The sequence below is a fragment of the Pogona vitticeps genome, chromosome 1, assembly GCF_051106095.1.
Source record: "Pogona vitticeps strain Pit_001003342236 chromosome 1, PviZW2.1, whole genome shotgun sequence".
In the NCBI taxonomy this organism is placed as follows: Eukaryota; Metazoa; Chordata; class Lepidosauria; order Squamata; family Agamidae; genus Pogona; species Pogona vitticeps.
In genome coordinates, this window is record NC_135783.1 from 317,579,549 (window position 1) to 317,591,659 (window position 12,111).

At 43.2% G+C, this 12,111-nt stretch overlaps 1 protein-coding gene across 8 annotated transcripts in view; it reads left to right on the forward strand.

Annotated features, from left to right (window-relative positions):
* Nucleotides 1–12,111, forward strand: part of TTC6 (tetratricopeptide repeat domain 6) — a 116,071-nt gene that overhangs the window by 61,978 nt on the left and 41,982 nt on the right. For all 8 annotated transcript variants that reach the window (XR_013544714.1, XR_013544715.1, XR_013544716.1 and 5 more), the window contains exon 18: nucleotides 9,518–9,647. Coding sequence is in view for 5 of the 8 variants with exons in the window: in XM_072986397.2 (XP_072842498.2) it covers nucleotides 9,518–9,647 (130 nt within the window). In the remaining 3 variants the exon portion in view is untranslated. The remainder of the gene's footprint in view (nucleotides 1–9,517; nucleotides 9,648–12,111) is intronic.

Consider the following 12,111-nt stretch of genomic DNA (forward strand, 5'->3'; position numbering starts at 1 on the left):
CCATCTCATGAGAAGAGAAGACTCCCTGGAAAAGATCCTGATGTTGGGAAAGTGTGAAGGAATGAGGAGAAGGGGACAACAGAGGATGAGATGGTTGGACAGTGTCATCACCAACATGAATTTGACCAAACTTGGGAAGGCAGTAGAAGACAGGAATGCCTGGCGTGCTCTGGTCCATGGAGTTGCGAAGAGTCGGACATGACTAAATGACTAAATAACAACAACACAAGATAGGACAAGACTCTTTGTTTTTGATGCAACAAACTAACATGGCTATCCACTTGGAAATTCTTGAGATAGTATTCATTGCCTAAACATGGAAAAGTTCTAGAGCCCTCACAGATTCTTGTTTATTTGTTCAAGCATGTTTGCAAATGCTACAGTTGGACTGGTGATTGCTTCAGTTATGACTGTTTGAACTGGCTGTGAACATACAGGTTAATGACTCTGTGTACTGAAGGCAGGCATCCTGTGACAGGAGTAGGGGAATCTCACTTCATTCTAAAGTATGTTGCCTTACCAAGTCAGGAACAGAAAACAAATAATGGAGCTGTAAGCTTCTTTCATCCTCTGACAGCAACTATACTGTGGGGAATGCATAGCAGATGAAGCTTGGATAAACTCCACATCACATCTTGATATAATCTTCTTGTTATGGTTGACAGTATTGACTGTGCAAAGGATGATTACAGTGACATTGAATGTGCTTGACAGAAGAAGATTGTTATGCCCTCAGTAGTTACTGTGTGACAACAACATTTTATCACTGGTGACATACCACCTCATGATTATTGCAGAGGCCTATCAGTATGTAACTCTCACAAGTCTCCTGGTAAGCTATTTATACTAGAAATTTCTAGAATCATACCTTTCTATGCAAAGCAAACTCAGGGTGGCTTTAGAAACAGTGAAACGATTTTAAACTTTCTTCTCTCATACAAACTGTTAAGATTTCAAAGGTCACAGCTAGAGATGTAAAATTTCTAAAAATTGCGATTGTTCCAGAAAAAAAATATGTGTGTGTGTGTGGATTTTTTTCCCCCAGAAAAAAAATGTATGTGTGTGAAGTTGTCTAGACTGGACTGACTGAGAAATGGAAATTTCTATTCTGGAAAAAATTTTTCCTGCCCCCCCCCCCCCAGAATTCTTTTTTTTTTTTTTTTGGGAATTTAAAAATAATTTTAACATTTCTAGTCACAACCATTTAAATCATTTAGAATCTGCTTTTTAAAAAGATGCAGTTAATCTGGAATGAATGTCATATAAATTATTACTTTTTAATCCTTTTGTTCTTAATAGCACCATTTGGCTTTTTTTCCTGCTATACAGTGGTGCCTTGACTTACGACCGTCCCTACTTACGGCCATTTCAAGTTACGACCAACTCCAGCCGCAAAATTTTGCTTCTACTTGCGGCTGGAGCTTCCACTAACGACCAAAATAAGGCAGGGGGAAAAGGTGGGAAATTCAGATTTCTAACCATTGGTGGCAAAGAGGCTGCTTCTTTGTAGCTTTTTTGCCTCAACAGTTAGGGAAAGGGATGCAGCGGTGGGGGGAGGTGGGGGCAGCCCTTGGCGCTCCTCACCCCCCTCCACGGGGCTGATGCCGCTGCTGCTGGGTTCAGGTCCCGTGGGGCCAAGGACTGAGCGCAACCCGCCAGGAAGGATGAGGCTGTGGCACGGGAGGACCCTTCCTCTGGGATCAGGGCCCCCTCTGCCCCTCTGCTGAGGACCGGGAGCCAGCGGTGGTGGCGGCATCGGCCCCGTGGAGGGCAGAGAGGAGCCCTGATGAGCAGCCGCCAGAGCTGGGCCACCGTCATGGTCGCACTTGCGCCCCGCTGGAAGGAGAGGCTCCTCCTGGCCAGGACCTTCGGCTGCTTGCCCCAGCTTTGCCCTCCGCCATGGCTGGCCCTGCTGCCACTGCCTCAGCTGCAGCCAGGGAGTGAGTGCCATCGAGGTGGCTTGGGACTGCCTGGCAAGGTAAAGTGCTGTTTTTTCCTTTTAAAAAACTTTTCTGGGTGGGTTTTGGCTGGGAGGGTGTTATGTTTCTGTGATGTTTTGTTGTTTCGGTTTTGGTGATTTTTTTTTTGCAGTCCCAGCGTGGCGCTTGGTCTTTATTTTTGGGTTGTTATTGTTTTTGCAGCCCTATGGGGCTTGCAGTGCTTTATTTTTATTTTGGGGGGGGGTATTTTTTTGGCTGGAATGGAATAATTGCGTTCCCATGCATTCCTATGGGAATGCATGCTTCGACTTATGACCATTTCGACTTACATTCCACCTTCTGGAATGGATTATGGTCATAAGTAGAGGCACCATTGTAATGTAAGTGAAGGTGAAAGTTTCTATGATGTGGCATTTTTGTTGTTTAGTCATTAAGTCATGTCCGACTCTTCATGACCCCATCGACCAGAGCACACCAGGCCCTCCTGTCTTTCACTGCCTCCCGGAGTTTGGTCAAATTCTTGTTGGTCATTTCAATGACACTGTCCAACCATCTCATCCTCTGTTGTCCCCTTCTCCTCTTGCCTTCACACTTTCCCAAAATCAGGGGCTTTTCCAGCGAGTCTTCTCTTCTCATGAGATGACCAAAGTACTGAAGCCTCAATTTCACAATCTGTCCTTCGAGTGAGCACTCAGGGTTGATATCCTTCAAAATGGATACATTTGTTCTCCTTACAATCCAGGGGACTCTCAAGAGTCTCCTCCAGCACCACAATTCAAAAGCATCAATTCCTCGGCGGTCAGCCTTCTTTATGGTCCAGCTCTCACTTTCATACATCGCTACTGGAAAAACCATAGCTTTGATTATGTGGATCTTTGTCAGCAAAGTGATTTATTTGTCTGCTTTTTAAGATGCTGTCTAGGTTTTGCTATATGACCATGCCATGATGTGGCATGGTCATATAGGAAAACATAATTGCGATATACAGTTTACAGGTACATTCATAGTCATTATTGGCACAGGATATTTTTGAACAAATAGTTGTGAATCTTTAGCAGCATAGCATACATGCCCTCTTTTTCCACCTGTTTTATCAGCCTGCAAATTGCAAGTGTGCAAGAACTCTATTGTTTATAACAATTACTGTAAACATGGCACTAGAGATATTATTTCAAAAAGAAGAAGCAGCAGCAGTGGGTTTTTTCTTTGTTACCATGGCCTTACGGCTGAAGCCCGCCTTCCTTTTTCTTTATTTTTTCATGGCCCCCGTGGGCCTGTTTAAACATTGTGTTGTAGTTTTTCTAGACTTAAGCTTCGGGAACAATCCCTCCAGTCTACAAAATCTGTGGCTCAGCCTGCGTGTAAGTCCTCCTCACAAGCTAAGGCCATGGATAAAGCCATTTCAGAGATGGCAAAACAGTGCCCTTCAGCCACGCAATTGCACTCTGATGCCCCTTCAACATTGTCCGCTAAGGGGCACAAAGCCAAACATTTGATGCCAAAATCATCGACATAGAAAACAACCACCAAACGGAAACTATCCACCTTTGGCTCAGGAACGCTCGCCACCGAAGAAACCTAAATCTTCGAAGGCAAAATCCCCAACGGTTACTAATATGCATGGGTTCACTCTCGGATGAAGTGCTTCCACCTCATCAACCATATTCATCACAGTCACCAGAATGGGAGGAGCGGGTGGACCAGCTCACATCCTCCCTGGCTAGCCCTCAACAATTTGGCTCTCCCAGCTTCGCCCGATATGCAAGGAGTTGAAACGCAACCTGAGACTGCGCCCTACTCGGTCCCAACAGGCCTACCACCTCAGCCTCCGACACATCATCAAGGGCACCAGCTATGCGAGACCAGCAATATATCTTCACATGTGGAATTGACTCACACTCAGCACTATCATCAGGTAGCTATTTGCCCCAATCAGGGCTCAACCAATAAGCCTGCCAAGCACTATCAACCAGTTGTTCTCCCAGTTCGACTGTGGTGCCACATCAGAGGCCTCATTCACGGCAGCCCTCAGTCTTACCTTTATGATCCTCAAGCAACCCATGTGGCTTACCACAAGGCAGCACCTAAAAAACCCAGAGCAGCTGATCAATACTCCTCAGCTCAGGGTGCATTTGCAGCTCCAGAAAATCGTTATTTTCCTGTCCATAAGAATATATCATCCTGCTCTGCATCACTGGCATCTATCTACTCCACACCCATCCAATGCGACCCATTGACATTTATGCCATCTGGGCAGCAACCTCCATTTCGATACCATCAAGATACTGGCTCTGATATCAACAATCCTTGATATCAACCACTTTCCAAGCCTCCATTTTGCCATCATCAAGATACTAGCTCTGATATTGATGATCTTCAGTATCGACCACTGCCCATAGATGCCGCATCGATGCCAATGCACACCCCTCAACATCTGTCCATGGATGCGCCTTCGACATCAACATCCAATCAGCACCAATACTTCAAGCCACAGCCCCTCAATACCAAGGTCGATCCATGGTATTCTCAATACGAAGCCGAGCATTCCAAACAGGACCCCAGACTGCAAACATCATCTATTTTGCTCACATCACTGGAGTCTGACTTAGCAGATGCCGACCCTCCATCTCCAGCGGAGGACTTTCAAACTTATGCACAATTGATGGTGTGCACGGCTAAGTCCCTGAATCTCCAAATACATAGACCCACAACTGTGCAAGCGGATCATCTCTATGATCCGATTTCCAAGGACACCTCATTTCTATGTTACCGTCCCTAGTTAGCACTGCCCAATGCTCATGGTCAAAACCAGCTTTGTCTCACTCAATGTCGAAACGCATCGACAACCTTTATCGAGTTCATGATTTGGGAGTGTTTTTTTCTTTGGAAACAACCAGCCCTGAACCCAATCTTTTTTGAGGCTCCCCAGTCTCGAATCTCGACATTGTCATATTCTCATACCGCCCAATAAGGACAGCAGGCGGATCGACTTCATGGGTAGGTGGATATAGTCTTTTTCTGCATTCACCATAAGAGTCGCCAACTAGCAAGGAGCCATGGGTGTTTACCAGCAGTTCCTCTGGGACAATATGTCCACCTTCACTGAAGCACTTCCAGAGGACAAAAAGGTATTGGCTCAAACCTTCCAGCAGGAAGGGCTTTCAGTTGCAAAACAGCAAATGCTGTCAGACAGACAAACTGTCGATGCCATAGCTAAATCCATGGCTACCTCCATGGATTTCTCCTGGCTAAGAACCACTGGCCTAGCTGAAGATGCGAGAGGGCGTATTGAAGACCTCCCATTTGATGGGACAGATCTTTTCAATTCTGAAACAGACAATATTCTAGAAAATGTTCAAAAGAAAAGAACAGCTGCTAGCTGATGGGGAGTCTATCCTACATACCAGCAATGCCCTAAGTTCACTCAATGATGGCACCCTTATAACTCCTACCAGAAGTTCCATCAGGAACCTCAGAGGCAAACGTCTTACACATCTTACTACAAGCAACAACCTTACTGGGCCAAACCACATCAACAGGCCACAACCAGGCACAATGACTGCAAAACCAAACACCATGTTTGATGTCCAGCCGGCCAAGATCCAAAACAGCCCCCACCCTCTGGAAACACTTACCTGTATGGGAATCCATCACCACGGATGCTTGCCTCTTCTCCATCATCTGAACCGGATACTGCATACAGTTCTGTTGGCTCCCTCCACCATCGCATACCATCACACCTCCATCGTAAACCCTGCAAGACAAAATACAGGCACTACTGCTCAAAGATGCCATAGAACCAATATACAGTGGTGCCCCACATGACTACGATAATCCATTCCAGGAAAATCGCTGTGCAGCGAAATTGGCGTCATGCCAAAAAAGAAAAAATCCCCATTGGAATGCATTGAAAACCGTTTAATGTGTTCCAATGGGGAAAATACCTCGTCGTCCAGCGAAGATCGCCCATAGAGAACTGCCAATCAGCTGTTTTAAATCGCTGTCTTGCAAAGCTTTTGTCTGGAAAACACCCATTTTGTGAAGGGAAGCCATTTTGCAGAACCGGAAAAATCGTCGTTTTGCGAAGACGTCAAGTGGAAATCCCCCATAGGAAACATCATTTTGCGATCGCTATAGTGATCACAAAAAAATCTTCCTGTGGTTTCGTCATTCAGCGAGGTTGTCATCTAGCGGGGCATGACTGTACCAAACAGGCAGAGTTTTTTTCCTATTGTTATTTCACCATCCCCAAAAAGGATGGAGGCCTTTGCCCTGTCCTTAACCTCAGAGAACTAAATCTCTACATCATTACGACAGAATTCCGTATGGTTGCCCTCAAGTCTGTCCTTCCCCTGCTCTGAAAAAATGACTGGTTTGCTGTTATAGACCTGAGAGACACCTATTTCTATCCATCCATCTCACAGGCCCTATCCCCGCTTCCAGCTTGGATCCCAAGCCTACCAATTCAAAATACACCCATTCGGACTCACAACAGCTCTCAGAGCCAAATTCATGGCTCCTGTTGCAGCTTACCTCAGACTTCACAAGACCCACATTTTCTCGTACATCAACGACTGGCTCCTCATAGCTTCCTCCCATCGCAAGGCACAATGGAACATTCACTTTACACTGTCCATTCTCTGTGATCTCGGCCTTGCTGTAAACATACAAAAATCCAAGTTACAGCCCACAAGGGTTGTCCATTATATAGGAGCACTCTTAGACTCCACTCACACCCAAGCATTCCTCCCAACAGACAAATGACTCAACCTGATATAATTGCTTTGCATCTTCACCCCTCATTTACTGGTACCTGCATTAACAGTTCAACACGTCGTTGGCACTATGGCATCTATGACATCAGTAGTGCAACACGTAGGCCTCAAAATGAGGTCACTCTAGGCATGGTTCCTAGCTCTTTTTGACTGGCTAACAGACCCACCTCACACCCTAATTACGGGTGACCCCAGAACTTGTGCTGTTTCTTTTGTGTTATATTCTACTCATTTATAATACATAGGCCAGGATCTTATTAGTTATGCCCACTAGTGTAAATCTCAGCGGTGAATTCCTGTAAGTAAAAAGTCTGGTTAGGCATTTGCTCTAATATATCAGTCATGTTACTTGGCATTTGACAGCTACACTGCCTTTCTTAACTTGTGGCAATTTGCAGCTGAAACTTGTCAGCTAATTTATGGCAGCATAAATTTTGTTTGGCTTTCAAGCCTGAACTAAAATATGTGTCATGAATATCTTATATAATTGTGAAGCTGCATTCCTTATTCTGCAATACATATCTAACATTTGTTGCACATGTAAGCAGCTATGCTCTAACTCTTAATTAGGTAACATCTGAGCATTTTGTGTAGTGGTGCATAGTTTATGGAATGCTCAAATGACAGAGGTTTGTTGGGCTGATACTTATTGAACTCCAAAAATGTATTTTTCTAAGTTTTGTTGTCACTATGCTGAAAAAGCAGTGCAATATAGAAATATCAGAGGCTGTTAGCAGTAGTGGTGATGTCATTAGTAGTTTTGATGACATGCAGAGCTTTTAGCCTATAGTGGATATGTTTGACCAGTCTCTGGTAGGAGCATAGGTTTTCCTTTTCTGTCTCCTTGTCTGAGTGGTTGATCAGCTAAGGAGGTGGGGCTGGGAAGCCTATGCTCCTACTAGAGACTGGTTGAACAACCAAAGAGGAGAAAGAGAGGATCGCATGCTGGTGGGTGAGTGAGGAATACAATTGGGGAGGTGGGGAAAAGGAACATGCATACAAACCAGCACAAACCTCTGAACTGAGATTCGTGCCCATCTCTAATCTACTGCCCAGAGTAGATTTATCTAGATGGGCGGTTTAAAAGCCAAATAAATAAATAAATATGCTTCTTTCGAACTGGAGCTTTGCATGGATAATAGAGGACCTCTCTGTGCTTTGAGTACTGTTTTAGTAAAGTCTGCTTCTAGCTCACTGTGACTGACACTTGTCCTGGATTCTTGAAACTGAGTGGCTGAAGCCTTTCTTTTGCTGAGGTTTGTTGCTTATATGCACTGGAATGTATAAACACTAGAGATGGGGATGAATTAAAAAATGGCAATTTGTTGTGATTCATGATTGATCAAGGTTAATGAATCAATGAATACGAATCATTGATGAATCCACGAATTGATTCATCAATTCATCTTTGCTTTAAAAGGCTATAAAACTGCCAAGGAGCTAGAGACACCAAATTTGCAGGGAAGCTTCCTAAGATGGATTTCTACAAGTCCAGCAAGTTTGGTGAACATTGGGTAATGGATACCTGAGTTATATAGTCACAAGGAGGACACCCCCAGTAAAGTTCCCCCCAGGTACTTAGAGAATCCTAAATCACACCGAAGCTTCCTATGTCTTTCCCCAATATGCCTGCCAAGTTTGGTGAAGATTGGATATCGGACATCTGAGTTATTCACCCACAAATTGGGTCCCCCCAGGATAGTTTATTATGTGGCACAGAAACAGATGGCATTGAGGGAGTTTGATTTGTCTCTGCCAGCCACACAGAGGAATGAGGCATTGAGGTAGAGTTTAACTTCAGCAACAGCACATTTGCCAGTGACGAAGAGTTTGCCCCAGGAGGCAATGAGATATTTGTTATTGAGGTAGTGTTTGATCCTGTTGGGTACTGAGGCACATGACAGCAAAGTAGACTTTGGCCCCATTGGGCACTGAGGCAATTGGCAGCAAAGTAGACTGTGGGCCCATTGGGCACTGAGGTATTTGACCGACCTAGTCACACACCAAATTTCCCCCACCCACTGTGTCTGAAGAGACACAAATTAACACAAGGCTCCAAAAGTAACTAAGTTTTTTAAACTTAAAGCCCTGCCAACTAAGTCTCAGAATGAGACACACACACAACCACAGCAATTAAATGTTGTTGGGAAAGGGATTCCACGGTCACACACCAAATTCCTCCCCCCACTGTGAACACAAGCGTCCAAAAAAGAAGTTACCATAATAAAGAAGTAGCCTAAGCTAACTGAAATCCGCTAAAGAAATCCCTCCCCAAATTCCCAGTAAAGTTCTAGTAATAAAATGAACAAGAAAAAGAAGTGTCTGCTTTGCCACCACAGAAGTGAAAAAAGCACAGCCACAGCTAGCAAGCAAGTAGCACACAAGCACCAGCCAACAGCAACTGTTCTCACTCTGGAGAGAATCAGAACAGAAGTGGGAAGTGGCTCTGGGGAAAAGGCTTATAAAGCCTCTGTAAAAGTTACATCCCCCACAGCTCTTTCAGCAGCACTATTGGCTGCCTAACATGCTAATCCAGGATCTCCTGATGGGCAAGAGCTCTGATTGGCACCAGCAAGCTCAGAGATAGCATCGAGAGGCCCCGAAAGGGTAACAAATATAGATGAATATTGATGAATTGATGAATAAAATCGGAAAAATATTCATCAAGTCGTATTTGTTGGGACTTAAAATTCGATGAATCAGCTATATTGGTTGAAAATAGTGATTTGTTTTTATATTCATCCCGATCTCTAATAAACATGCTTAATTGCAACTGACAATCTGTTTCTTTACTTTTCACAGGCAATAAGCTTAGAACCAAAGCTGGTTAATGCATATTGGCACAGACATTTACTTTTTCTTTACCATAATAAAATTCTTCAAGCACTGGAAGACCTGAATTTCATAATAAAGTGCAACAAGAATAATGCAGGCAAGTATCTTTGGAATTTTGTTATCCAAAATTTGGCTTGGGCCTCTTGTGTGACCTCCATAATAGAATGATGCACTTAAGATTCTTATATTTTGAAACAGTCATGTCCTGTGCTAATTCCATAAAACATGCAGAGTGAACTTATTTCCATTTATACCATCATCTATTTCATTGTAAGCTATTTAGACCTGCTGGACAGCTCAGTGGTTTAGGTACCTGGCTGTGGAGCCAGAGGCTGGGAGTTCAGTTCCCCCTGTGCCTCCTTGGCAGAAGCTGGACTCAATGATCCATAGGGTACTTTCCAGTTATTAGGTTATATTGGATTAGGTTAGAGTTGTCTGTTCTAGAGTTTAAAAGATGTTGAAATTGTCTTAACTAACATCTAGACATGGGGCGGAATATAAAAAAATCAGGAAATTCAATGAATATCTCTGATTTGTCAGATATTTGTTGCTTCGTATTTTTGAGGTCTAGAGACCCTAACGAATAGGAAGCAACAAATATAACTCTTTTTATATTCATGTCTTTGTTCCGTATCTGCTTATGCCCCCGGGGATCAGCTGTTCCTTGGGGGCACAAGCAGAGAAAGATTTTCCCTTCAGGAGGCTTGCTAAAGCCTGCCCAAAGGGAATCCCAACCCTGGGGATGTGAGATGGCTTGGTTCCTCTTTCCTCCTTTTCCTATGCCTGCACGGTATAGGCAGAGGAGGAAAGGGATCAGTGGGATCAAAGCAATCCCCCAGCCCTGCTGCCTTTGCAAAGACAGTGAGGCTGCAGGATGGCTTGGGTCCCACTTTCATCCTCAAGCCAACCTGCAGGGACTGGGGGAATCGCTTTGACCCCTTTCCTCCTCTTCCTATACTGTGTGGCATAGGAAGGCTGTGGGGGCTGGGTCTTTTCATTTTTATTTTTAGATATTCCTGGGGGCTATCTAAAAAAATGTGACCCAATGAACCAACAAATGGATTCATGGTTTGTTGGGTGACTGTGGGGCAATTCAAGGTTCATGGGTCATCAAGTTTGACAACCCACAAACCAAGACAAACCGCCATTTTGGTGCTTTGTCTCCATCTCTACTAGCAACTATAAAGGGAAAGGTTATCTAAGAGTTTTGTAGTTTGATCAATTTGGATTTGCCCACTGAGTCATTTAGGCAGATGTAGAGAAAGGACTTAAAATATTTAATTTCCAATGAAGGACCTGATAAGAAATGTTGCTGTTTTGACCTACTGCAGCATGGTAGAAAGCTTGTTAAAGAAGGTTGGGATTAAAGCAGTTTTTAGACCCTTTAAAAAATAGTCAGTGTATGCAGCCTGTGAAAGATTTGGGGGTTTAGGGCTCCCTGGTGTTCATGAGATCCCGTGTTCATGTGGTTTGACATATGTAAGACAGACAGGAAGAAGGACTGAAATCCAATACAGAGAACAGCAGTTCTATCTTAGATTGGGTCAGGAAGAAAAGTCTGCATTAGTAAAACATGTCTGGGAAACTTAGTATCTGCTTTATTGAAACAAAAAAAAAACTGTTTCAGTCACACTATTGGAATTTTAAACTGATAAGGGAATCTTTAGAAGTATGTGTAAGAAATAATGAGGTAAACTGGGAGGAAGGAGAAAGATTTAGTGACTTGTGGCTTCCTATAATTGATCTAATCAGAACAGCAGAAAATTGATTAAGCAATTAGTACACCTGGAATGTTTTGTGATGTAATCACATTAAGTGTTTGTTTGTTTGTTTGTTTGTTTATTTATTGCACCTTAAGCAATGTAGTTACTATGCTGTTCGTAATCCTGAAGACGATAAGATGTGTTTTCCTTGTTGAAAACTTGATATTTTATTGTTTTATTAAACTTTTTACTTGGAAGCTAAACCTATGAAGTTTTTAAATCAATTCAGTCTGTTTGACTGGGATTAGTCATCTTTTGCTATGATGCTCCAAGAAAGCAGAAAGATTTTCATAGGAATATATTTGCAGATTTTGCTCACATCTTTCTGTAAAAATTGATTCAAAAGTTTGTACTAAGAATTTTTAAATAAACATGTATGTTCCTTGTTGATAAGGCAACAGACAACTTTTGGCCCCCCAGATGTTGTAACCCAGTATTCCTCCTCATTGGCTATGTTGGGTAGTGGTGGTGGTGGGAGTTGCAGTCCAAAAACATGTAAAGCAGGGGTGGGCAATTAATTTATATAAGGGGGGCAAATGAAAAATTTGAACTGTGTTCGGGGGCCGAACCAACTTTATTTAAAAATAAAATGAAACAGTGATGTTATGATTGTTTTTATTTTAAACTTGTTAATCTTCAGAAATACTAAAGAGGTTTTTTGTGGTATGTTAAAGATAAGCAGCTGATCAACTTTAGACAAAAAGCTATACAGTGGTGCCTCACTTAACGGGCGCCCCGTTTAACGACGAATCCGTGTAGCAACGAAGATTTTGCGATCGCAAAAGCAATCGCACTGTG